The sequence below is a fragment of the Zonotrichia leucophrys genome, chromosome 15, assembly GCF_028769735.1.
Source record: "Zonotrichia leucophrys gambelii isolate GWCS_2022_RI chromosome 15, RI_Zleu_2.0, whole genome shotgun sequence".
Taxonomy (NCBI): domain Eukaryota; kingdom Metazoa; phylum Chordata; class Aves; order Passeriformes; family Passerellidae; genus Zonotrichia; species Zonotrichia leucophrys.
Genome location: NC_088185.1, coordinates 3184887 through 3211932, shown reverse-complemented (window position 1 = coordinate 3211932; position 27046 = coordinate 3184887). Strand labels below are relative to the sequence as shown.

Below are 27046 nucleotides of genomic sequence, written 5' to 3'. Positions count from 1 at the left end.
CAGGATCCCTTCAGAAGCCTTTGAGGGTGGCAGATGTTGAGCATTTATCAGCAGGGATGTGCTGAAGTGAACTGGAATTCACCTCTGACTGAGCAGGACATGCTTGAGGACATTTCCCTTGTAGAGACAGGACACAAAACTTCAAATTTACCTGAATTTGCTGCTCTCTCTTCTCAGAGTGAGGAGTGACCAAGAGGCAGCCCAGGGCAAAAGCTGGCAGGCCCAGCTGGGTGTATTGTTTAGCAATTCCCACAAGATCCAGGTCAGCCAGGACAGGACACCTGCAGGGCATCAGGAGGGAAAAATCTCAGGGCAGTTTTGCTCAGAGCTGTCAGCAAACCCTGAGATTTGGGAGTCAGGTAGGACAAGACATTTCTGCCTCACATTAATGCCAGAAGTGGCCAAGCAAATTGAAGTTTCACTGAATACAAACCCATGTGGATTTTCTAAAAGCTCAAATCACACCTCCAGTTTCTCTTTGTAAATAGCCCATTTTGAGGGCTGTTGTTGGTCACCTGCCCAGAGCAGAGCTTTGGCACAGATGTGTGTGCACAGCAGTGCAGGATCCCTCTCCAGAAAACCTTCAGGGTCCTTCCCAACCCAAACCTAATTTATTTCCCAGCTAACTTTGGTTCAAGTCGGGCTCTCTGAGCTCTGGTGGGTGTTTAGAGCAAGTCAGAGCATTGAGGTACTGAAATAAGGAAAAACTGAGCAGGGCTGGGAGCTCACCTGAGCAGGAGCACAAAGCCCTCCCTGCACTCCTGCAGCTGCCTGGGACTCGGTGGGCACGAGGCTGAGAAAGAGAAACAGAACAAGGTGGAGTAAATCTACAAGCAGGTTACTCCAGGAGCAGGGCAGGGAGTGCAGCCCTACCTGTGAGGAAGGGGGACAGGACCACGCTGCGCCAGGCCCGGCTGAAGCTGGGAATCTGAGGGCAAAAAAGTTTATTTTTGAGTTATAACAAAAACCAAATGTGTAACAAACACAGACACCCTGACCCCCTGCTCCTTGAGGAAACCTGTCAATATTCCTTTTTATTTATCCTGAATTATTCCCTAACGTTGCTTTCCTTAGCTCAGACTCCAAGATTTAGGAATATTCTGACTGATTCTGTTTACTGATATAGTAAACTTATATATAAATATATATATATGTTCTATCCAATGTTTATTGATATACTGTCATAGGAATAATAGCAATTCAAAAAGAATCTTACTGTCATAGGAATAATAGCAATTCAAAAAGAATCTTTTCATGGCTGACACACAAACACTCCAAATTCCTGTGAGGTGAAGAAAAAGATCAGGAGCCAGATAATATTTGCTTACCTCCCATAATGAAGGAATCCCAGTAATTGCAACCAAAACTCTTCTTAGATACTGAATCTGGAAGAAAAAAAATCAAATTATTTGGTGTTTCTGAGGATTTGGCGATAATCTACAGAAAAATGTACATTATTGGCAAATTTAGCTTGTTTTGTCTGCAGGATGCAAACTTAGAGTTTCTCAAGGCACCTGTGCTCCTTTGACACCTATGGAAATTTGTTTAGTAAATTAAATTATCAACCCACTGCCAGGTACATCTGTTACCTCCTCAGCTGCAGCAATTTTCCATAATGTCTGACAGTCACAGGCTATTAGGGTTCTGAATGGCAGCAATCAGGATTTCCATCACCAGAAATACATTTTAGGGCTCAGGTGTGTATGCACACACATGGAAATACATGTGTGCACAGTTTGTAGGTATTTGCACACAGGAACGTGCCTATTGTGTTATAAACTGATAATAATATGAAGAAAAATTTCAATTTATTATTATAGGATTTATTCTGAAAGGCTTTTAAAAAAAAATCAAAGTATAACAATTTAAGATCAAAATTCAAATTCCTCAAATCATCACCAGTTCAGTACCTCAGAGCAACAATGGTTTATAGTTTCTGTATCCACCCTGTTCTTCACAAATCACTGGATAAACCAAACCTTTTTTCTGCCCTTTCTGCAGAGTTTTATCCTTAAAAAATTCCTTACCATGTTGAAGCCCAGGAGTTTCTGTAGGAGGCCATTCCAGAGCTGGGGATCATAGACTTGGTATTCCAAGCTCAGCTCTGTCACCAGTCTCACAGCCTGAAGGGGAGCAAGGATTTGCTGCATTTTAACAGAAATTCATCACCCTCAAACCTTTCCAAGCCACTTCCAAAATTATTGCACACATGGGAGGAACAAAGCCTAAACCACCTAAATGTGGTATTTTATTTTCTAATTGTAGAAAGGGTAAAGCTTTTATCTGTCATTTCCAGAGTACATGGAAGGAAAATGTTTAGAAAAGGCTGAGAGGTGGAAATTCACAGAGTGTGTAACAAAATTGAGAAAGGATTTAAAAATCCTACCCTGGGTTCATGACTGTGGTTCTTCCACAGCCCTTTAATCATCCCTTCCTTGGGGCTCTTGTGGAATGATTCATAAGTGTAGGGAATATTCAGGATCTCAAACTCTGCCAGATAAATGCAGCACTTCAGAAAATACCTGTAAAAATTAAAAAAAAAAAAAAGCAGGAGTTAAGTGATGGTTATAATTCAATTTAATCCACATTAATCCAAGTTCAGGATAACACTGAAAAATGTCCTTGAATGTGTAAAAAATTCCTCTTACTTGACTTTCTCGATGGGTTTCTTGAAGAGGGATTCCACAGTGGGGGTGTCTGCCAGGTAGAGCAAACACCTGAAGGCTCTGGTCCTGTGAGCAAAGGTCAGCTGGGTGTCACCAAAGGGCTGAGGGGGAAAACACAGTCCCAAAGTCACCACTGCTGCCTGAACAGCTGCAAAAGGTCATCCCAAGTGTATAAAAACCCTCTGGTTTTCTAAATTTGAGGTTATTAATACAGGCAAGAAAAAAAATGTGATTATTACAGCAGGAATATTTGTGTTATATACAGAATATTTGTATTATATACAAAATATTTGTGATTATTGTAGCACAAATGTCATTAGGTGTGGCAAAGCTGGAGGTTAAGGTTCTGCTGAAACGATTTTACCACTCTGCTTTCATTCCACCCAAAGTGAGCCAATGTCTTACAGCAGCTTAAGGGACACTCCAGCCAATGTTTCATGGAGTTGTTTCAGAAAATATCAGCAATAGGTTTAAAAAACCCAGAGTTCAAGGGCTGCTCTTGAGTTAATAGCAAAATTCAATGAAAATCAGTTTTAAGCAAAGGTTGGTGAAGGGAGGAAAACACAGCTCAAATAAATCACAAACCATCCAAACCACAGGCAAAGGCCAGAAGTTGAAGCTCTTGCACTAAAGCAGACAGCATTTGATTTTAATAAGAGATAAAAAGCTAAAACAAGAATTTAGCAACTCACAGATGTGTCAGATGTTGTAATTGCAAAAAGCATTCTTGAACTGTAATCCATAGGGCGAGACTGGAGCAGGTAAATCACCCTGAAAAATGGGTTTGGTTTGAATGCAGGAACAGCTACTGAAATACAGCACATCAACTGCCATTTAAATGAGAATATTTCACTGTCAGAAAGAGAGCAAGGATATGAAAAAGGAGGGGAAAACCTCCAGAAATCTACTCTTAAAAACTTACAGATGTAAGCTATTGTCAGTGGGCTTTTGTGGTATAAATAAATATGGGATGACTCAAAAGTGATGTCAGCAGAAAGTAAAAATAACAACAGTGAGCTCTGAATCACACACCCTATGTCAGGTGTCTTGAAAAAGCCATTTTGAACTGGTTAGTTAAAAATAATTCACATTACAGGTAAGAGAACACACACACCTTCTGAGCTCTTCATCCTCCTGCACATCTCCAAGGATTTCTTGGGTTTTCTTTAAAAAGAAATGAAAATGTGGATGAGTTTGGATGAACAGCTGGGTTTGATGAGGCTGATGTATTTACAGCTGCTTTCCCCTTCAGGCTGGCTGCACTCAAGGGAAGGTTTGAATTTACACAGAGAGAAGGAAAAACATTTCAAATCCTTCTCACCCCAAGCATTGCTGTGCTGTTTCAGGGATTTACTGAAATCTGAAATACAATCATGAGTACTACAGGCAGTTTGTGCAGAATAACCTCAGGTTTTTTTGAACAAGTGGAGGAAAAAAAGCCCATATTTTATAGAATTATATTTTCTAATTTGATAGAATTATATTTTCTAATTTTATAGAATTATATTTTCAAATTTTATAGAATTATATTTTCTAATTTTATAGAATTATATTTTCTAATTTTATAGAATTATATTTTCTAAATTTATAGAATTATATTTTCTAAATTTATAGAATTATATTTTCTAAATTTATAGAATTATATTTTCTAAATTTATAGAATTATATTTTCTAAATTTATAGAATTATATTTTCTAAATTTATAGAATTATATTTTCTAATTTTATAGAATTATATTTTCTATAATTTCTATAATCCAGCCCCAAAGTTTCTTACCCCTGGGGGTGGTGTGCTTGGACACAGCCACTTGGCCAGCAGCTTGTCACAAATTTTGTTCATGTCCAAGTTGTTAATCTCAGCAATCTCCTTGGCTGCCATGTGGATATCTACAGGAAAAGGTGCAGAAAATGTTATTTCCAAACCAGAATTTGAGTTTTTTTAAAGAGTTTCTCTTTGCTCAAACTCACCTGGGTAATCTCTGCCAGCTGGATTTTGGAACCTCTGGTCTATGCTGTGGTGTTCATACAGTAAAACAATCAGATTTGCTGGTTTCCCAATGGATTTTAGATGCTCCCCAGTGTTCAAGTTATTTGTTATCAGGACATTTTCTGTTGCTGCTCTCTTATACTGCGAGTACAAATTCCTCTGGAGGACTTCTGCTTTCTCATGGGGCTCATCCTTTAGCAAAACATCAGAGTTTTTACATTAAAAAGCCTTTTTTACTCAAAAAGCACAAGAAAAATCATCTTTTTACAGACTGGACAGCAGGATCTGCTCCTCAGAGGTGTCCCCACACCTGCACCCACAGGGGTTTTTCTGCAGACAGAGAGGATTAACCTTGCTTAACATTAATAATTAATAATTAACATTGCTCTAGCTTGGAAAGGTATTTTGAAAAATTGCAAAGCTGTTGTGGAAGAGCCCAATAAAATATGTACAAGTAGGTAAAACAAGAGATTTTGAGGTAAAATATAGAAGAAAAAAAGTTTGATGTTAAAACTTTTGGCTGCTCAAATTTCAGTTAAATTTTGGCATAATTCTCTCTGATCATGGGACTTAGTACAGAAAACTATTTAGGGTTCTTTGTGCCTCAACAGCTCCATAGGAAGTTTGAGATTTTTAATCAAAGCTGAGATTCTTATTCACCTTGCCCTGTGAAAGGAAACCATGTTAAAACAAGCCTGAGCATCAAGCCAAAGCAAATTTTCTTTCTATCTAACCCTGCAAAGAGCTGAAGAGTCTTGGAGCTGTGAGCAAAAATTAATAATGTTATTGATCAAAGCTGGATCAGATTCCACCTCATTCTCCTGCAGCAAGAAAAATGCACCCAACAGGAGAAGGAACAAATTATTCTCCCTAAAACTGCTCATTTTTGGTCCAAGCTCCAAGAACACTCAGCCTGATTTTTGCAGGAGAATGTTCCAGGACAGAGGAAATTCTTCTGGGGGTCACTTCCCCAAAAGTATTTCCCATATCAGGGCTGGTTGTGGTACAATTTACACACCACTGCCCCAAAACACCAAAAATTTAAAATACAAATAGAAATATTTTGTGATTCTTGTAATGACTCCACAACAATCTGGCAGGCAGTTTCCATTACCTTAGCTGTAGTGCTCTTCAGCCACTTCTCAGCCAGGTAGAGACAGAATTTCAGTGCCTGGATATGGTCAGGACCTTTTTCATGATTTTAAAAAAATAAGGAAGGGAAAGAAGTAAATAAATTAAGTTTTCATTAATCCTTCTTACACTATATACTTAATTTCCTTCTTACACTATATACTATATTCATTTTATTTTGTAGAATTAAAAAAAAGCAGCTATTTAAAATATTAGGAAAACTTTTATGTCTAAAGAGCAAAAATATATTATTTATTTGGATTCAAGTAGCAGAGAAAGTGATTAAATTGGGCTGAAATATTGACTCTTGGTAGAAAACTTGTCTGAAGATGGTGTGGACATGGAGAAACTTCTGGCAGGACAACAGGGCCAGGCCGGATGGAGAAATCTGATTTAATGGAAGGTGTCCAGGTTTGGGCTGGAAGGACCTTAAAGCCTTTCTGTGATTCTACAAAAAGAGGGGGGAAAGGATTTGATGGTGATTTCTCTGATATCAAATGGGTTTTTCCAACCTATTTCTCCAAGCTGGCTGCAGGAGATGAATTCATTTCCACGCTCCAGCTTTGCTGGGTGTTACTCAGGATCAGTGAACAAATGTCTGCTCCCACCTGGCTCTGCTGGTGCCAATCCTTGCCCAGCCCTTTGCCCCTCACCTGTGGGGAATTCCTGGGCAATCTTGTGAGCCATGGCCACAGCCCACTCTGGGTTGACAATGGCCAGCAGGTAGGACTGAAGGGCCTGCACAGTTCTCATGGTTTCCTTGGTAACGATGGAGGTGCAGCCGCTGCTTCGCATTTCGAATATTTTTGGTTTCAGCTTTTTCTCAAAGACGTGTCGAACTGCAGACATGTGGAAAGTATCCAGGGAAACCTGGACAAGTGGGAAAGCAGATGGGAATTGTCAGAGCTTCTACAGTGAGGCCAACACCATGCACAAGAAAAATGGAGTGTTTTTATTGGGGTGTGGGGGAATAATATTGAAATGAATTCCTTCAGGCTGTTACTGTACTGTGGGATCTCAGCACCTCAGGACTGAGGTGTCACCGAGAGCACCCTTGGGGGGCTCGGGAGTCCTGGAATGTTCCAGAAGTGTCTGGTGGCTGGACTTTGATCCTACACAGGAGACGACACCTGTATGAGGACAGGAGGGTTTCACCGGGGTGAATGGTGAAGGGATTGGTTAATTAGAGGGTGAGACACAGGGTTTAGGATTTCTGTACAGGGGGGTTTAGAGAAGTAAGATGGAGGAATTGGGGCGTGTCCTGTCCTCCTTCTTCTTCTTCTTCTCCTCCATCTTCTGTGGTGATGGTGGCACTTTGGGATTGGTCATTACTAAAAGTGCACTGGGCAATAAGGGTGAAAGGTATTGGGGAAAAATGATAAATATTGTACACGTAACCATGGGTATAAAGATAGGTGACCGCCCGGAGGGCAGGGAGTGTGCTCATGGCTGGCTGCTGAGCAGAGCTCTGTCGGGCCGAGAGAAAATCTTTTAGATAAACAATTAATAAACATAAAGACCGAAAGAAGAACTGAAGCTTCTTCTGTTCCTTTGAAACGTGGGCTGCCCCAAGGCCACCCCGGGCCTTTCCAGGCCACCCAAACAGCCGAAAACCGGACACTGTACCTTCATTAGCTTGGAAATCAGCAGAAGGGTTGGGAAGGTTTCCTCACTGAGCTCTGCAGCTGAAAAGGAAAAGTTGCCTGTGAGAGTCTCACAATGCACTGGCAGCTCCCTCTGTGAAATGAAGTTTATTGCTGGTTGGGGACCTCCATTGGGAGAGAAAAGGTCTGATCCTCATTATCCCCTCTGGGCTAAAAGGGGGATATGGGGATAAATTTTAGAGGTCCTAGGAACGAATTTGAGGACAAACCCTGCCCTGTATTTATCCTCTTAGCTCCTCTGGGCAGCACAAGAAGTGCTTTAGGAGCAGCTGGGATGAAAACTGCATTCATGAAGAATTAGAGTTAAAATACAACATAAACTGGGGCACAGAGAGAGCAGAGAAAAGGGAATTTGAGATGCTGAACTTACAAATAATGTTCCAGAAACACTGGGGAGTCCTGAAGAACAGCAGGTGAAAGGGCAGCCTGGTGTGAGCAGCTGGAGCCAGGGGAATCATCTGCTCCAGAACATATTGGTGTTCCAGGTCCACTGGAGGAGAAATCCTGGTGTAAGACTTCAGGTGTTTGAGGAGGCTCAAAGCCTAGAGGAGAAAAAAAATAGAAATCAGAGAAATTACCAGAAATCCTTTTTTTAAGGCTGTTTTCTGAGGGAAAGGTGTGTACATGGAATAATTAATTTAATTTCAACAGTGCTGAATAGCTCCATTAATAAATAAACAAAGGAGGATTGAGATGCCATTAGTGAGGTCACACATCTGGACACACCTGGCTCAGCTGGATGCTGGTGTTCTTCTCATCAGCACTTTGGATCACTCTCAGGACAATTTCCAGTGTTTCATAGTCATAAGGATCCAGCTGTCCAAAATAATAATATTTTATAAGATCTTACATGATTTGTCTTGTAAAAACATACGAATATGTTGATTTTTTTCCCAATTTTAACACCAATTACTGTTTCTTCAGTGTTATGTTGATATATAAGCATCATGACATAAATCTCTAAAACCCTTTCTTAAATCGTAAAAAAAGACATCAGGATTTTGTAGAAAGACCAAACAATAAGTGCTGGAAACAAAATAAAACAAACCCCAAAAAAGTCATCCCACAAAAAAACCCCAGCTCTCCAAAACACAAAATCAAACCCCAAGCAAACAGAAATACCCCCAGTATATAATTTTTAACCCCCATCTATTTTTCATGTAGAACTCTTCCAGTGGATTTAGAAATTACTTTTTTGATTTTCTGGCTGGTCAGTTTTTAAGGGAAGTGGGGATAAAAGACTCCTGCCTCTCTTTTGAGAATTAGAAATGTGGCTGTCATTTCCTTTGTAGAGAAGCAAAAAAAACTCAATTTTAACATTTACAAGTTAAGAAAATGTGAAAAAACCACAACCTTTTCAGTTTCTGTGGAATTATTCCTCTGCCATTCAAGTGGCATGCAGCAATTATTGGCTGTAGATTCCAGGGATGTGTCTGTGCTATTTTTTTTGTTTTATTTTATATTTTTTTTACCTTGAACAATATTCCACTGAGGCTCATGACCAGGTGTTTGGTGCTGTTCAGCAGAGGGATTATTTTCAGTGCTCTAGCCAGTAATGTGGAATGAGGTTGCCTCTCCCTGCTTTCTGCAGAGTCATCTTCAGCATCATTTGTGTTTGAATTCTGGAGCAGGAGGGTTTCAATGCAGAGCTGCAGTGCAGCATCACTGTCCAGCATGAAAGTGCTAGGAAAGAGCAGAATGGGATTTTTCCTGGGAGCTTTGGTGTCATCAAGGAGCTGCTTTTCTTAGAAATAAATTAATCCAGGGCAGGATGTATTCTGAATAGTATTTTTTTTTTTTTTAAGAAGAGTTTGTATTTTATATTAATTAGGATTAATTTAAAGCAGAAAGAGATTTCAGTGGCCACAGTTATTTGGGTGTTTTTCCAGGGATGGATTCCATGGAATCAGTACCTGCAGTAGTTCAGGATGAGAGCTGTGTCCACTTCTGGGTTCTGCACCAGCACTCGAATCAGCTCCTTCTTCCTCACTGGTGGCTGCCTGAACACAGCCTCAAAAGAGATCTGCAGATAAAACCACATCCATCTGCTCCAGAGAGCCCTTTAGGCAACATCTAAACTAATTCCTTACACAGGGAGGCTTTGACTTCCTTTAGTTTCAATCCAGACACTTTCAGAGCAGGAAAAGCAGTGGATTTGCTGATTACCCCCTGTGTCAAATAACCAATACTCAAGAATTAAGAATTTAATTCTTATACTCAAGAATTTAAATTTTCTTTTGCAGCCCCTTCAATTATTGCATTTCCATTTTTGATGTTTATTGATGCAGACAAGCAGAATGAAAAATCAAAAACAAAACCCCAACTTTGCTTATATTTGAATGGGAAATTTGCCTAAAAACTCTCACACATCCCAGATTATATTGATATTATTAACTGATTAGTTAATAAAACTAAAATAAGTAAATAAGTAAAAACTTACACCAAATTTACCGAGCTGGATGCCCCATTCTGCATCAATAACCAATTCCTGGAATTTTCTCTTTTCTTCTGCTTCACCATATTGGTCAGCAAGCTCTGCTCCCACCAGAGCTACTGCCTAGAAGGAAGGAGAAAGGAAGTGAATAAAAGCCTAAGAAATAATTTGAAAATTGGGAATCCTGAGATCTAAATCCTTAGAGGAACTTCAAACAATTCATAAATGGTCACACAACTGTGTAAAATGCAAACAAACCTCAGAGAAGGTGTCAGGACTATCCCACCTCCTGAGCTGGCAGCTCAAAGCTGCTTTAAAATTTACTTTCTCTAAAATATTTTCCTTACATTGTAGAAAGTAATACAAAATGTATTTTTAGGGATTTTCTCAGAATTTGCATTACTCTCCCTCCTCATTTCTTTACTTCCCACCTTCCTTTATATTTTAATAATTTTAATTCCATTCTTGAGAGCTGCTGCCAGAGAACAATTTATCCAAAATATAACATAGATATCAATTATGATGGGACTTGAAATAAATAATTTCAAGCTTGGGAATAAGTCATGATGAGGTTGAAAATCACATTAATATTGACAGCAACTCCCCAGTGTGGTGCAGAGACAGCTCCAGCCCCAGGGCCCTAAAGGAAGGATCTCTTTAACATTCTCTGTTTGCTGAAGAAACTCAAGGCCTTGGGAATTTACCAAAACTTTTCTGTAATTCTGCCAGGAGTTGTTGATGACCTCCCACAGCTTATGGAACATTTCTTCCTTGGGTAAAACAGTGCAATAGCCCAGGGCCAGGTTCTGATCGATGACATGGGAGTTGAACACCTGTGGTTTGGAAAAAAAAAATATAAACTTTAGGAATTTATTTCATGTCTTCATTAGGTCTCTTTGTATCAGGTGCAACACAGGAAAAATGCTTCAGAAGTTAGACAAGTATTGGGTCCTTAAGTTAGGGAGGAAAAGGAATAAAAATGCATTTCAGGATTTAAAATTTAACATCTGAATATCCTGAAGCCAGTCTGAAAGTGACTTCCCTTAGCCTGAGCTGCCTTAGAAGATGGTAAATGTCAGGTTTTGCACAGAGCTTTTTAAACCTCCCCCTACCTAGGAAAATTATCAATCTAAAACAAATCCAGGATTTGAAATGAGACAGAGAATACCTACAGATCCTAAAGGCCATCCCAGTTATTGGGGACCCTAAAGGATCCCCAAAGGTGAGGCTCCCACTGCCCAGAACCTTCCAAGCAGAGCAAAGTGAGCAGGAACACAAAGGCTCTCTGGAAAAGGCTGCTCAGGGAGGTGGCTGGGACAGCCCTGCTGAAGGAGGATGAGGATGAGGAGATGTGCTCAGGACAGCCTTGGGCTGGGCTTGGCTCCAGGATCTCGAGGGTCTTTTCCAACTGGAACAATTCCATGGGGCTGCCAGGCAGAGCAGAGGTGGCTCCCTCACATTCCCAGGGGATTCTTACCTTGTGCAGTAAGTTCAGGACAGAGGTTTTGATCACTGAGCTGCTCCTCTGCCTCATAGCTATGAGGAAGCTTCTGGTTTCAGTGAGGAGCAGGTCGTTGTCATGTGGCTGTTATGAAGAAAACAGCATCTAATTAAAAATAAATTCTAAATCTTCAGCTTCTTGTCATTTACAGCATAGTAATAGTAATATAAAAATAGTATATAATATAATAATAGTAATATAATAATATAGTAATTTTCAGATTTATTATTAAAAATCTTTATTTATATAAAGATTTCTTCTAGATAGAAAAAGGGTTTCTGTTTTCCAAGTGCTTTTGAATTGAGGAATGATTCATGAATATTCTGCTTGTGACTTTCCCCATATTAAAACAACATGAAGGAACAGAGTAAACCATTATTAACACCCATTCCAGTCTCTGCAGGAAGGTCAGGAATAAAAGCTCAGTTCTGAACACACTTTGCAAAGGGAGAGAACCATGAAAAACAGGGAAGGAACCACCAGCTCCTTTCACAAACTGACTCAAATCTAATCAAGTGGTGCTAATAAAAGGTCATGGTGAGAACCTCAGAGATTTAATTCCCTAAATCCTTAGAGAACTGCTCTAAACTTGCCAAAAGTCACCTTTTGATTGGGGGACAGGTCCATGGTGCTGGAAATGCCGTGCAGGAGGCAGGAGCCAAAGGCACAGAGTGTGAGCTGCAGGGCCAGCTGGAACTGGCTGCACTCCAGCAGGTTCTGCACTGCTGCAGAGAAGGGAGATCCAACAGGCAGCAGGAAGTTGTGTCCTGGAAAATATTTGAAAAAACAACCCCAGAAAGTAATTATGAAGCATATTGTTCTAGGAGTTAATATCAGAGCAGTTTCTCTTTTTCTTCATTAGAGTTATGACTCAGGGTTTGCCTTAGTTCCCTTTAAAACCTAAAATTCTCAGGGCTTTTAATTTAATACAGATTCCCATTTTAGTCTAAAGTCCATGAGTTTTTGACCAGAAGTTGTCTTCTTGGACAGGCCTTGATGATCTTCACTCAGAGTGGCAGAACTGTCCTGAAGTGCAGGTTTTGAAATGCTTAAAAATGGAATGGTGGGAATGAGCAGCCAAACTGGTGATTTCTGTGCTGAACCAAACCAGCCCCTAAAATATGGCTTTAATTGGAACATTTAGACACCTGGAGAACCCCCTATGAGTCAGTCATGCTTGTGTAGGGTGAATTTAAACCTTGTGGTTTCCAGGTCTCTTTTTACACTTTCTCTGTGGTGGCTCTGCCCTCACGCCCCTGACTTGGGTGATTTTTGAGGTCCTTTCCCACCCGAGCAGGGTGTGGTACCTTCCATGAGCGTTCTGTGGGCCAGGCTTTGGGACTCCAGGGGGTACAGCTTGTCCTCTGAAAGACAGAAAATGCTCATCAGCAGCATGCCAGCATGTTGGAGATTTTTTCAGGGATGGCTCAGAAGGCAGCTGTGAGGGACAGGTTCTCACAGCCTGCTTCTGTGAACAGCAGAGGTTCTCAGGTTATTTTTAATTACAGGTAAAAGTGACAAACATGAAGGCCTTGAGAGCCTTGCACATCAGAGTTCTCAGGCAGCTTTCTCATAACAAGTGGATGTTCTATCTTTGGCTGTTTTGGGAAAGCAAGAATAATTTTGAGAACCCAAATCTTGGTATTGGAAACATAAGGAGGGGTTGGTGTGTAATCTCTGACCTATTGTGAGCTCAGATTTTGCAATATGCATGAACTTGATTAACACTGTTATAAAAGGTGCCTGATTGATGAATAAATCGAAGTCGATGCTGACCAATGCAAGGTGGGTCGTCTCCCTCCAACTTCAATACCAGCAAGGCTGGGAGAGCCCTAAAAATACCACAGGACAGGACAGAAAATAGAGATCCATGAACCCCAAGAGCCATTGATGCTGTTTTGAACTGGGCCTGCTCAGAATTTATTTTTTAGGAGGGAATCTCTTTCAGACTCACAAAGGAATCCAACAGTTTTCAGTAACTACTTTGTGTGTGAATCCCTTGCATGAGACAGTCAACATTAAACTCTTCATCTGTGGAAATAGGAACCAAACCTAAAATCATCTTTCCATTCTACACCCCCTGATGGGTATTTCTACCATGAGTTTGTCTAACTGAGGTGATCATTTCCACACAGGAAGTGAATTATTTCTATTTCTAGATAAAAACCAGATTTTCCATTGTGTCAATGTTGAGGAGAACAAGCTTACCACAGATAGGCAGAAAAGCAGAAATGAGCTCATATGCAACTGGGAGAGATATCTGAGGATCCAGGACTATCCCATCCTCTTTAAAGAAATCATCATAGGTCCACTCTTTGTAAGGATCTTTATCTCCTCCAGAAGGTGTTGTCTAAGTAAGAACATTGTGAAAATACACACAACAAAAGGCAGAGTCAATGAGCCCACTAACAGGTTTCTAGTTTGGAATGCAGGAACAGAACATGGTGTTCTAATTGAAAATAGTAATTCTGTTCAATGGCTAGTGGCAAAAAATCCATTTCCTACCTAGAGTGGCCACATTTGTCCTCCATGTTGCAGCTGTTTAGTTGTACACCCAAAATGTACTTTTATTCAATTTAATGGAGGCTTTCATAAACATTCTTGGCCAAATATTATAAGCAAACATTCTGCAAATGGGCCATTTTCTAGAAAAATAATATTTTGTGGATAAACAAGCCCAGCCACTCAGCTCCACTCCACTGCAGCTGTAAGAGCCATTCATTTCAAGTAGCCCAAAGCACTGCTTGACCTAAACAGAAAACAAAGCTGCAATTCAACAACTTGATCATCTTAAAGTTTTACAGAACTCTTGGGAAAGCTTTCACATAGTACATTCATTTTAAAACCAAACCCTCCCTGCCATTCTTTCATGCCAGCTCTCTGCCAGTCCTGCAGGAGCTGTTTGATAAAATCCCTATTTTCAGTAGGATTTATTGTGCTGAAATGTAAGTGGAGAATGCTACTTGTGCTTGTCCCACAGCTGCACTGCTTTTAGGACTCAAATCAGTTCATTCTTTAGGCTGAAGAACACACAAATTCTAGGAAGTTCTAGCTAAGTTTTATTTGTGGATTTTTTGTTGTTGGCTTTTTGATTTAAGAGTGCTAGAGAAATGAGAGGGAAATGAATACATACAGTGAACAGCACAGAAAATACCTCAGCTGTAAATTCATAGCTGTCCATTTGGCACTGTCCATGAATCTCCTTGGCAAGAGAAGTGTATTTACACAGTTCCAGACAATCCAACACTAAATCTGTGAAAATATTGAGCTCATTAGCAGAAATGCAAGGTTCATCTGTCCAATTAAAATATCGCAGCACCTTTTTCCACAGCTGCAGGTCCAGAAATTCACTTGGTTTTCAGGTTTATTGACCTCTGGTTGGAAAGCTGGGCTCCCAACATGAACTGGAAATGGGAACAGGAATTACCTGGACTGCAGAGTGTGGCTGCCTGGGCAGCCAGCTCGTGGATCAGGGCTGGGAGATCCATCCCAGCAGGAGTGACCATGGGAATGTCAGCTCCCAGCATGTGGCAGAGCCTTTGGCACACTGCAAACAGCAGCTGCCCTGTCCTCTCACTCCAGCTGGCTTCATAGAACTCCCTTTTAAGAATGAAAAAGATGTTAAAAATAAAAAAACCAGTAATTCTTAGGATTTTTACTTAATTATGTCCTAATTATTTACAGAAAACCCTTTCCTTTGCTCTTCAAAAAAGTGGCAGAAATAGCTCAGAGAAGGCCACTAAAAGTGCTGATCCTGAGAAGCCCTGCAGTTTACCTGCATATATTGACAGCCACTTCCACTTTTCCATCCTGCAGGGCTCTCAAGGCCAGTTTCTGCCCCAGCTCATGCTCTGAGACTTGCAGGAGCAGAGCCAGTCTGTACAGCCTGGATTCAGTGGGAGGGCTCTTGGCCTTGCCACCTCCTGAATCACAACTCACTGCTGGCACTTTTCTGGACTTGGATGCAGATCTGACACGTTCATAAGAGCTTATGTGGCCCTCAAGAAGTGCAGATAGCAGTGAAGGGTTCCTGTATTCCTCATCTGAGAGAAAGATATCAAAATACTCCTGCAACAACAAAAAAATTATATATTTGTATCCATTTAAACTCCCTTAAATTGCTTTTTTTTACCTACTGTCCTGAAATCTTCATAAATTCTTACAGCACTCTATCATGAACTCTTTGAAGTGTTAGCAATTAAGGCTTTAGTGACAATATTAATTTTTGGTTTAAATAGACAACTGAGCTCTAATTGGGAACTTGCCCAGATTAGGTTAAATTGCTAGATTAGCCTTAGAATCAATTTGAAGTCAATAATAAAAACAACCTTTGCGTGCACATTGTAAATACAATTAATTTTTAATATGATCCATGTGATAAAAACAATTGGAGTAACCACAGTAAATTAAAAGGGATTTAAAACAATAAAAATACCCACCTGCAGGGCAGCAAGTGTTTCAAACAACTTTAGGTTTTCTTCACATTCATATTTCTTCACAGGATTGTCTGTTGGAGGAGAAAAACAATTAGATTTTGATTCCATTTACACAAAGAAGATAAGAGATGTTAAAATTGTACCTTTACCTTTTTGAATGCTGAACCAGAATTTGAGGATTTCCACCAGTGTCTTAGTCATAAGCATTTGTGGTTTTTGCTGCAGGAAAGGAAGAGGTTTTTATTTTTTTTTGTTAAAATGTTGGGCTTCAGCTCTTAAAGCACAATGCAAAGTTCCACAAACTTCTTAAGCAACAATTACCAAGTCTAAGGCACAACCAGTTGAAAAGCAAAGGAACAGAAAGTTATTTTAAATATTTATCTTTATAAACAGTAAATTTTATAGGGGTAATATGTGTTTCCTCCACAGTCTGTCAGCTCTCACAGGAAACATCCCCAGCTCTCCCTTTTCAGAATAATTTGTGTGCACACTTTGTGGTGGGAAAAGCCTTGGTACCTCTTCAGGATCATCTGCTTTGTTCTGTAACATCAGCCTTCCCCACAGAGCCAATCTCTCTGCAACTTCCTCAGCCTTAGCCAGAGGCAGAGATTTGAACAAAGTCAGAGATTCCTCTCCCTGAAAGGAGAAAAAGAAACAAAATTAGAGCAGAAATATTAAAAAGGAAAGGGCATTTGCATGTGGAAAAGCTGAGCTGTGTGTACATTCTTGTTCTGATCAATGGCTGCACAGTGGCCATGAGGGTAAATAACAATGCATGGAAATGTGTAGAGACTTCAATTCCAAACTCCTCTGGTGCACTGCAGGTCACAACTTTCACCTTATTCTGCCACAAAAGAAGGATAAAACTCTGACAAAGAATTCATTTTCAATGCTAAACATTGCTGCTAAGGCAGTTAGCTGTCAAATTAATAATTTGAATTAAAAATACTTATGCAATCTGCTTATAAGATTTCAGCAAACTTGTCCCTGTTTTGTCAGGAGGCCTCAGTGTCTGTAAATTCCAGGATCAACTGCCATGAAATATTTCCCTACCCTTCCTTTGTCAATCAGGTCTATCATCCTCAGGAAATACACTTCCCCAGTGGGCAGCAAATAGGCTTCCACAATTTTCAAGGCATCCTCCAGGCAAGAGGGGGTATCTTGTTTGAGAATGTATCTGACAAGCCTCTGTAAGAAAACAGAAATGGACTTTAGTTTGGGGATGTACAGGATAACAAAGGAATTAGTTTATACAAACTACTTTACCAATGGAATTGTTCAGTTTGTATCAAGTTACCTGGAAGATTAAGACTTTTATCTAGAGAAAAGCTGACAGAAATGTAACTGGGAGAAAACAGGGCTTGGGGACTGAATTAGCCTGGGAACTCTGAAAATGTGTCTGGTGATATTGAGGAACTTCTCCAGAAATATCTGTCTTTTAGTGAAGGGGAGATGTTAAAAAAACCCAACTCAAATGGTAAAAATAAATCACCAGGGGCTGTTCACTGTGACCTTTGGAGAAATCCAAACTCTTGGTACTTTACCATTATCATCTGCTTGTCCTTCAGAAGATTGGTATCTCTTATCCCATAGGCTCTCAAAAGCTTCTTCATCTCCATCAGTCTGTAACTTTCCTGCAGTAACTTCACTCTGGGAACAAATTCATCCATCATTTGCACCCCCAGCTCTGGGATTTAAGCATCACCCCACATCACACACAGCATTTCCCCAGCCAAGGGGGTGCTGCTTACTTGGCATGGTTCATTTGCAGGTGCTGTCTGACCAGCTGCTCCACTGCTGCACTCCATGGCACCACAGCTCCCTGCATCACCTGCAGCACTGCATCAAACTTCAGCTGCAGAAGGGACACAAACACAAAAGAACTTATTTTCACTTTGCAAACTAAGTTTCAAAGTAGTCCCTTGAAGTATTGCTCATGTGTGACTGATCCCTTTGGGCAAGTATTTTATTTCCCTGCCCAATCTTCACTTGCATAAAGAAAGGCATCATATGATTGTCAAGTTCAATTAGAAAATGCTTGCAGTCATTTATGACACTCTGGTTCCATATATATTAAAATTGGTAAAATTTAATATAGATTCCATATATATTAAAATATTTTCCATGTGATGACATCACAACTACAATTATATCCTCAAAAAATATCCCAGGGGAGATGGCTAAAATAGAATAAGTAGATAACATCATAACGTACCATTTTCTCACTCATTAAAAATCTACTCAGAGCATTGTGTAAAAATCATATTTTGCTGTGAACTGGTGTGCTGGAGTGCCTTGATGCCTTTCATGAAACATACTCACCTCAGTGTCAGAGATGCAGCCAATGACAGCCACAGCCTTGGCCTCCCAGGCAGTCTCAAACACTGAACTGGATCGTGTCCGACAGCGCTCCAGCAAATCCTGTGTTTTCATAAAGGTGATCAGAACACTTGGAATCAGAAAAGATAGGAGTATCTCATAATATGAGCAAAAGTGTGAGGTTTTCTGGGCATTAAGGGATTGTTTCATAACTGAAATAGTAACTATCGTTAAGTTCATTGACAGCAATAGGATTAATCTAAAAGCTGGGCCTAAAATTCAGTTGTAAATTCAAACATTCATCAGACTTGGTTTCTGCTTTCTGATGTTGAAATAGCTTTCTTCAAAAGGAAAAAAAAATAGGGATACCTTGACATACTGTAGAAGAAGCTCATCTTTCTGCAGGTTGTGTTCACACAGGTAGGGTTTTATAAACTTCTCCAAAATTGATGGGACAAGCTCTGGTGCCAAAATTTTATCGAGCATGCGAAACACAATAGTGGTTGCATTTTCCTGGGCAGCAAGCAGGAAAAGGCCAAGTTAGAACATCACAAATGTCAGTGCAAGGCCATTTTCATCTCTGGTACATAATCCAACATCCAGAGGCCACTGAAATAAAGATTTCCCTCTTTAGAATCTTTAAAGAATCCTTTTCTAGCTCAAATAACCCCTTTCATCCACAAAGCTTTTCTTGTTCAGTTGTGCTTTCAGTCTCTCTGTTGCCAGTCCTTGTTCCACAGTGGGTGATCTGCAATAACCTGCAAACCACAGAGTCTGAGCCACAGCCTCTCAGTGCCTTAGGTTGTATTTATAACCTGAATTGAAAGAAAATTTCTAGCACAACTTCTCAAATAGTCTCAGCAGCTTATGGCTGGAAATTGAACCAACACCCATCAGGATTTCTTTTGTCTGATTTTAAATTACAGGTTATAAGATTCTTCTCCTTTTCAGAACAACCTGAAAAGCACTTTTTCAATGTTACCTTTTCAAAATCACAGAATGCCAGCCTGCAGTTGTATTTTCTGTACAGATTTCTCAACTCTTGTAAATCATTTACCAGCTTCTTTAACCTCTGTATCTCTTCACAGTCACCACACCTCTGAAACAGTGTTGAGAAGTGAAATGTTAGGAGACACGGCCATTGAGAGGCTGCCATCTGCTTTAAATCTTTAAAAAGATGAAAATTGGAATTCTTTCCTGTCATGGAATTGAGTCTGGCTTCCCCAAACCCACCAGTGATCTAATGATCATCCACTCCAGCTCCAGCCCACAGCATCTGTTTGAGGTTTCTCAGTAGCAAATTCTTGTATTTGTTACGTTTCTTACCAAAGGAGTCCACTTGCCAAAAGCTGTCACTCCCAGTTCACCTTGATTTTTACTTGTAAAAAAAATCTCAGCCACTTGGAGTCCATTTTCAGGCCAGTTTGCCTGTCCAAAAGAATTGATATCAGCAAACCATATGATACATCTAGAAATACAGGATATGCCAGGTTTCTGCAGTGTTTTACCTTGTCAGTTAATTCAAGGTTTCGAGCAGCTTGTTCCAGCCATTTTGCTAATATTTTCTGGAAAAAAATACAATTATAATAGAGTTATGCTATCTATCAAATTTGCCATTAGAAGCTTCTTTCTAAAGAAATAAATTCAAATATAAATGCTAGGGAAAAGAATCCATTTGAAAGACAGAGGAACACGTTCCTGACATTCAGAAGTCTGGAGGATTGAGAGTAAAATCATCTTAGTGTGAGAAAATGACAATTTTTACAGTTCTTAAGTCACTCACCTGTCCATCTGGCACAGCCCTTCTTGAGAAGGGGATCACAAAATTTTTAAGCCACACACAAAGTTCCTTCAAAGGAGCAGTGAAATGGATGGCGTTGAGCAAATCCTTCAGCATTTTCTCATCAAAGCTGCTTTCAAAATCAGCCTAAGATATGAAACCAGAACAATTACAGATCCATGGGGGAAATGTTCATCTGCTACTCTGTAAAGCTGTTTCACTAATAGGAAGAGCCAGTAAATTTCACAAAAACAAAGAGAAAATCTCAGTAGTCATAGGCAGAAATTAAATTAGGCTGTGTTCAGTAAAACTAGAGTTTGGTGCTGTTAAAAAAAGACCTAATTGAAGGAATTTCTTTACAAATGACACTGTTCTGTTACTTTCACACTCATTCTACAGCTCTGTCTTAGTGAGAAAACAACAGACATGGAACTGAAGGTCCTGCACTAAAAAATAAAATAACAGCACACACACACTACCTTAAATGTGTCATTCAGAGTGAGGAGTCTGTGATTATTTTTAAAGGATTTTAAGGTAGGCAGAAAACATCCACTTAAATCTCAGAGCTGTGCTTGCAAGAAAGGGAGTGGAAGATTCCAAGCACTGCAGGATAAATCAAATTGCTGTGACTTAGAAATATGAATTCTGACACCAGAAATACCAGTTTGTTCCTAAATCAATAAGAAATTCAGCCTGCTAAGCATCCAGGTGAGCAGGTAATCACTGTGGGAATGGATGAGAGGCTGCCATGCACCTTTGCTTTCTGAGGAGCTGTAACAGCACCAGGGAAATCAGGCTGGAAAATAGAAGAGATTTAACCCCCTCCATAAATTCCAGGGATTCTGTGCCACCTCACCTGATGCCTAAGCCAGAGGTACTGTGCACAAGGCAAATTCCCTTCCTCCAGCTGGAAAACAATAATCTTGAACATGTCCTCATTGTTCAGGAACTCTGTCCAAGCAACGCCACTAAAAGTGAGGGGGAAGAGAAGCTTTGTTAAATGTCATTTACAGAGAAATTGGGGAGAGAACTTCAAAACCTTTCTACTTCATGCTTGATGTTGTAAGAAACAACAGGAGAGGTGCTTTGTGTTTGTTTAAAATCACAATCCCTCCCACACATCTTGAATTAAAAACCCCAACTATTTAAGTGGATGTGCAATAGATAATTTATGTTTTCAATACATAGGATGACTCAACCTCTGCATTCTCCCATCTCCAGAGCACAGGATGGGAAACTTAAGAGCTTGAAGTTTAATGAACTCATATTAAAAAATAACCTTAATTTCAGTGGTACAGTCTAAACAATCACAATTAAATTTATTTTAAATCTTAAACACAAACCAACCTGAATTTCTCCAGTCCAAAAGCTTCACAGAATGTTGTAAGTCTTGCCTGAGCTCTCAACACCTGAATGCAGAGGAGATTTAAGGTTAATGTCTGGCTGAACATATTACATGACATGATTGGAGCACTGATTCTCCTTGGAGGCAGATGAGGCCAATTTACAACAGAACTAAACAAAAACCAAAATGAAACTCCAAAAAGTACTTTAAGAAAGGTTCTGCCTTCAATCCATGGAGCATCTTCAGTCACCTTTCTATGACTGAAGAAATGGCTTATTTCTGAATCTGTCATAACTGTGGTTCTCTTTCATACTATAAAATATCATTTTGTGTAGATTTTTTAAAATTCAGCAGTAGTTTACAGTAGTAATTTGGATTTACAGTTTGTACAACTCTACAGTACAATTGTTTATATGATACTGTAGATCCAAAAAATTTGTCCTCACCTCAGCTATGGATACTGGAGCCCCATCAGATGGTGGAGCATTGGTTCTGTTCTCTTTCTTCAAAATCTGAAAAAAGGACATGAAAGGGGTTGGCTGACAACTCAGAGCAGGCCAGGCAGGACTGTGAGTGCACAAAGACATGAGCAACAGGTCAGGACTCCTGGGAATTGAGATTTTACAGTGTTAGATTGGATCTAATTCAATTGGGCTAAATCCCAAATAAGGAAATGTGGGTGTGGCTAAATCCCAAATAAGGAAATGTAGGCGTGGCTAAGTCCAAACAAGGAAGTGTGGGCAGGGCTAAATACAAATAAGGAAATGTGGGCAGGGCTAAGACCAAATAAGGAAATGTGGGCAGGGCTAAGACCAAATAAGGAAATGTGGGCAGGGCTGCACCCAAATAAGGAAATGTGGGCAGGGATAAAACCAAATAAGGAAATGTGGGCATGGCTAAATCCCAAATAAGGAAATGTGGGCAGGGCTAAGACCAAATAAGGAAATGTGGGCAGGGATCAATCCCAAATAAGGAAATGTGGGCAGGGCTAAGACTAAATAAGGAAATGTGGGCAGGGCTAAATCCCAAATAAGGAAATGTGGGCAGGGCTAAGCTCAAATAAGGAAATGTGGGCAGGGCTAAGACCAAATAAGGAAATGTGGGCAGGGCTAAATCCCAAATAAGGAAATGTGGGCAGGGCTAAGCCCAAATAAGGAAATGTGGGCAGGGCTAAGACCAAATAAGGAAATGTGGGCAGGGCTAAAACCAAATAAGGAAATGTGGGCAGGGCTAAATCCCAAATAAGGAAATGTGGGCAGGGCTAAGCTCAAATAAGGAAATGTGGGCGTGGGTACACCCAAATAAGTGAATTGTGGGTGGGGAAAAGTCCATATAAGGGAATTTTTCCCCTTTTTCTCCCATTTTATTCCTATTTTTCCCCAATTCTCCCCTATTTTTTCCCAATTTTTATTCCCATTTTCCTCCCAATTTTATTCCAATTTTCCTCTTATTTTATTCCTATTTTTCCCCAATTTTTCCCTTTTTCTCCCCAATTTTCCCCCCATTTGATTCCCATTTTCCAGCAATTTTCCCCCATTTTTCCCTCCAAAAATTCTTTTTTTTTCTTAAAAAAATTCAGTATTTAGAATATATCTGACCTAATTCAAAAAAGGTGACCTACTTTGAGCTTTAGTTTGAAAATTGATATTTTAAAGGTACTTTAAAAAACTGCTGCTCAAAACTAAACCCTGCTTTGTGATACAAAAAATAAATCTGTGAGCTCTTTCTTGTCCTTGGGCAATACCAAGAACGAGATTGGAACAAGACTTGCTGCTTCTTCATGGCTGGTTACAAAGGATTTGTTTGGTTACACAGGATTTATAATGGCTTTACTTTTGCCTTTTGGAATGACTGTAACTGCTTTGTGCCCCTCTCATGTTGTACAGAAGGGTGGAATAGAAGTTGAAAAGTAGAAGAAATAGAAACAAATAAAGCCCTTACCCTGACTTTAGCATAATTCAGCATTTCTCGTGTGGTTTCATACAGTGGCCACGGAGCATTGATGCAGTAATTCACAACAAACTGGCTGTCCTGTTGGCATAAGGAAACAGCTGAAATTAATTCCAAGATCCTTTATAATTTGGATTGTTTTAGTAGGGAGAGAGGGTAGAAACACAAACAAACCTGAATTTTTTGCAAATTTTCTTTGGCTTCATTGCCAAGATCCAGCAAGGCTTCCTGGCCATAACTCCCGAGAGAAGCTGAAGCCAGTTTCTCTAAAATAGTGTTGGCCTTTACTTTGTATACAAGCTGTTTAAAAAGATAATACAAATATGGTGAGCTGTTTTAAAAGGTAACATCCTACTGCCTTGGTAATATCTGTAATATTTTTAATGCTTTCTATTGGACTATAGAGCAAAGACCTTCTCATAATTTCAGTTATACTCATTAATCTCTAATGTGTTTCTCATGAATGAACAACTCACCTCAACATCCAGTCCAAACTGAATAGCAAAATTCTCTGCTTCAGTGAATTTGTGTTTGTGCAGTAAACGACTTAGTCTGGGGAGGAAATAAAATAAACCACTTCAATGTAAGTCCAGATTAAAAAATTGATAATACTACAATGGTTTTTCACAGAAACCAGTACCTATTTTCTGGCAAGGCTTCAGTTAAACTTCTCATCACAACGATAGAAACTGGGTCTTCAGAGGGCCTGAGGATGAGAGGGAATTCTGTGAATTTATCAACTCTGTGTGGAAGTAATTTGCTACTTTTATACAATAATGAGCTAGTTACAAACAAAATATTATCTTACATCTGATGCTTTTCATGAATTCCTTCCAAGAAGTGTATTGTATCCTGTAGTGAGCAATGACAGAAACCATCAGGTGAAATGAACTGAATTCCAAATAAATCCAGAGCATTTTCCTATGCTAAGAGGACTTAAAAAAACTTCCCTCACTTTTTAGCTGTAACAGCAGCAGGAACCACTGGCAGTGCTATTGAATAGTGCACGAGACCTCAGACTAAATTGAAATTGTTCAGTTTGCTTCATAAAAGGATATTTTTCTCTGTCCTTTGGGGACATCACTTAACCTTTCTTTGTATGGTTCCTGCATAGTTTATAGCAGAAATTGCTTCTAACCTAACAAGAATAACTCACTACCCTCTTTAATATTTACACATATTAAGACAACTACATTGCTTCAAAGAACAAAAACAAAATCATCCAAACCTACAGTGCAAATCCCACTTTGAACAAGGGAAGAAACAGGAGACACTTCCAGAGAATAGAGCTGCTGCATAGTGGGCAATGCAAAAACCATCAGGCTTCTCATCTATTAAAAAACAAAAGGGAGAAAACAAAGAAGTCAGAATTGCTTTTTTTCTCTTACACTGGTGAGAGAGTGATATTTGCAGAACCATTTCTGAATCCTTATGGAAATACAGTAGGACTTTTTATGAAATGCAGGTCTTCAGTTTGAGGAAATTTAATGAAGGTTCAGAGGTTGCCTCCCCCTCTCTCTTTCTCTAGGCCTATTATGTATAACTCAACAGGTTTAATCTAATTTTTAGAATTGCATAATGTTCATCCTGGTATTTTATTTCAGTTGCCTGCACTGACTGTAGCTGGGGGTAGATGCTGAAGGCAGCAGAGGTTGTTCTAAAGAAATCTGGGTGGGGATGTAAGATAACAACACACACATTTTGCTGCTCTTCCTTGTCTGCCCACCTTAATAAACCAAACAAATAAACCCCAAACCCTCCATAAAAACCCCAACCAGGGCCAGCTTGGCCTGGGCACCCCCACAGGAATCCCAAGAGCCCTCACTTGCTACACCCTGAGATGTAAATGGCCACATTTCAGTGTGGATTTCAGCTCCCCAGAATCCTCTGTGCCCCAAATATTCTGCCACCTCCATCCCTCTCCCCCTTTATTTTTCCTGTGAGCAATTGCAAACAATTAAGGAGCAGAACACAGAATAGGAGATTTTACCTGTTTGGCATCTGGCATTGTCATGACAATCAGTTTCACATTGGCAAGCCCTTGCCTAATGAATGAGATAAAAGAAAGCAAAATTTGCTGTAGGAATCTGAGGTTAAAATTGAAATATTTTTGTTTCCATGTTTCAGAAAATTTTGCATTCCATGACAACAAATGCATTTAGAAATCCCTTTATATTTGAATATATAGCTGAATAGTTTCTAGCACTTTCTCCCACTTCAGAACAATTGTTACACTTTTTCACACATTCTGTTTAATCTTATTTTTTAAGAAAAGGAATTTCTAACAAGGACAAGCTGTTTTGCACCAGCATCTGGGCCAAAATAATGAGATATTTCATAAAAATCACAGCACCAGACAACTTCTCACTTCTCAAGGTTGGTGCTGTAACTCTTCACTTACCATGTGACTTGGGAGGAATCTGACTCAGTAGTGAGAAGAAATTCTTCAATATGTATTAAAGGCCAATCCCAAATTAGAGTGAGAGAATAAATATCCCATGTGCTTAAGATGTTCTAGATTAAAAAAAAAAAAAAATCAGACATGGGTTTGTATTTTCCTCCTAGAAGACAGTTTTTGAGCAAAATATTACATTTCTTGGCTTAAATAATGAATAGGAGTAGAATTAAAAAGAAACACAGGAAGATCAAGATGCTCTTGATATAAATAAATATAAGCACCTTCATTTTACAGAAATTTCACTTTAAACCTTAAAAAATATGTTTACAAGCTGGTTCAAGAACATTGTAAAGTGAAGATTAAAGCAAATCATTACCCATACCTCTGTATCCAAAACAAACAGCTGATTGTCAAGGACTTGAAGTTTTGCAGCACCTAAAAATTATGAATACTCATATAAATTCATTATTTTTCTTGAGATCTGTATCAGAAGCAAAAACATATTCAAACACATAACCAAGTATTGGAAACCTCGTGGTTTAACCTCATGGAACTTCCTAGGACTGTGTAATGTTTAGCTTAAAGTGAATTGTGATTTTTATAACTAAGTTAAACTGCAATTTTGAAGCCCAAATTTTGGCTGTACCTTTACAAAATTGTTCTGTTGGGTACATGTGAATTTATTAAAAACAATGAAATTAACTGAATCAATGAAAATGAAATTTAATGAAATTAAATTATTAAAAACAATGAAATAACCAAAAATTAGTACATTCTGCAATTCAATATGAAATCTACACTTGTCTATAAAAAGATAAAACTTTCTTTACCTTGGATCAGACCTGAATCAGCAAAACTTTGAGCAGAGACCAAGGCATTGGTGGGATCCACCTCCCATTTGGAGAGCACAAAATCACCTTTACCCTGTAAGGAGAGGAAAAGTAAAATGGGGTTAGACAGGAGATGTTTGACCACTGACATGTCTCCTTCTGCCATTGATCTTGAACTTGGAAAGCTGCAAAACTAAATTTAACTTTAGTCCTCTACTGATGTTCGGAAAAAAACATTGATTTCTTTATTTTTAATTTAACATTTTTCCCCTTCTCCTTTCAAGACCAGCCTTTGTTACAGTGATTGTTACACTCAGCAGTTTTTGGCCCTTTGAAAAACAGTATTTCAAAATATCCACTTTTCTTTCTCATAGAACATAAAAGCTGGATGAAATTACTCTGGGCCTACTGAGGAAAATCCCATTGAATTCAACAGGCTTCAGAAAATCAACTCAGAGAACTTGTTTGCAAGTTTGCAAATTACATTTCAAAGCAAGTCTATATTTTAATTTCTTTATTAGTTACTGTATTTAATTAATGCTTAAAAGCTTTGTTGAATTAGACCTGGTTATTTTAGCAGGCCTTGTTGAATGAGAAGCTGATTGG

The 27046-nt window shown here is 39.3% G+C and overlaps 1 protein-coding gene across 1 annotated transcript in view; it reads right to left on the bottom strand.

The window, feature by feature from the left end:
- The window catches only part of KNTC1 (kinetochore associated 1), a 34009-nt gene that overhangs the window by 3195 nt on the left and 3768 nt on the right, over positions 1–27046 (bottom strand). Inside the window, exons 9-60 of the mRNA XM_064726647.1 lie at positions 26441–26534; positions 25993–26045; positions 25614–25726; positions 25203–25257; positions 24445–24543; positions 24021–24064; positions 23853–23918; positions 23689–23764; positions 23387–23512; positions 23204–23293; positions 21709–21774; positions 21265–21326; positions 20774–20885; positions 19921–20064; positions 19646–19702; positions 19464–19565; positions 19120–19236; positions 18507–18650; positions 18141–18239; positions 17570–17673; positions 17363–17468; positions 16872–17006; positions 16335–16454; positions 15968–16037; positions 15822–15889; positions 15158–15450; positions 14810–14982; positions 14537–14634; positions 13591–13732; positions 12690–12746; positions 11986–12149; positions 11359–11466; positions 10586–10714; positions 9888–10004; positions 9361–9470; positions 8920–9130; positions 8174–8263; positions 7818–7989; positions 7410–7468; positions 6437–6653; positions 5767–5840; positions 4634–4844; positions 4443–4552; positions 3781–3830; positions 3359–3437; positions 2649–2767; positions 2387–2522; positions 2028–2123; positions 1329–1385; positions 874–928; positions 730–793; positions 152–281 (exon numbers count right to left, since the gene is read on the bottom strand). Of these exons, the coding sequence (XP_064582717.1) occupies positions 152–281; positions 730–793; positions 874–928; positions 1329–1385; positions 2028–2123; positions 2387–2522; positions 2649–2767; positions 3359–3437; positions 3781–3830; positions 4443–4552; positions 4634–4844; positions 5767–5840; positions 6437–6653; positions 7410–7468; positions 7818–7989; positions 8174–8263; positions 8920–9130; positions 9361–9470; positions 9888–10004; positions 10586–10714; positions 11359–11466; positions 11986–12149; positions 12690–12746; positions 13591–13732; positions 14537–14634; positions 14810–14982; positions 15158–15450; positions 15822–15889; positions 15968–16037; positions 16335–16454; positions 16872–17006; positions 17363–17468; positions 17570–17673; positions 18141–18239; positions 18507–18650; positions 19120–19236; positions 19464–19565; positions 19646–19702; positions 19921–20064; positions 20774–20885; positions 21265–21326; positions 21709–21774; positions 23204–23293; positions 23387–23512; positions 23689–23764; positions 23853–23918; positions 24021–24064; positions 24445–24543; positions 25203–25257; positions 25614–25726; positions 25993–26045; positions 26441–26534 (5643 nt within the window). The remainder of the gene's footprint in view (positions 1–151; positions 282–729; positions 794–873; positions 929–1328; positions 1386–2027; positions 2124–2386; positions 2523–2648; positions 2768–3358; positions 3438–3780; positions 3831–4442; positions 4553–4633; positions 4845–5766; positions 5841–6436; positions 6654–7409; positions 7469–7817; positions 7990–8173; positions 8264–8919; positions 9131–9360; positions 9471–9887; positions 10005–10585; positions 10715–11358; positions 11467–11985; positions 12150–12689; positions 12747–13590; positions 13733–14536; positions 14635–14809; positions 14983–15157; positions 15451–15821; positions 15890–15967; positions 16038–16334; positions 16455–16871; positions 17007–17362; positions 17469–17569; positions 17674–18140; positions 18240–18506; positions 18651–19119; positions 19237–19463; positions 19566–19645; positions 19703–19920; positions 20065–20773; positions 20886–21264; positions 21327–21708; positions 21775–23203; positions 23294–23386; positions 23513–23688; positions 23765–23852; positions 23919–24020; positions 24065–24444; positions 24544–25202; positions 25258–25613; positions 25727–25992; positions 26046–26440; positions 26535–27046) is intronic.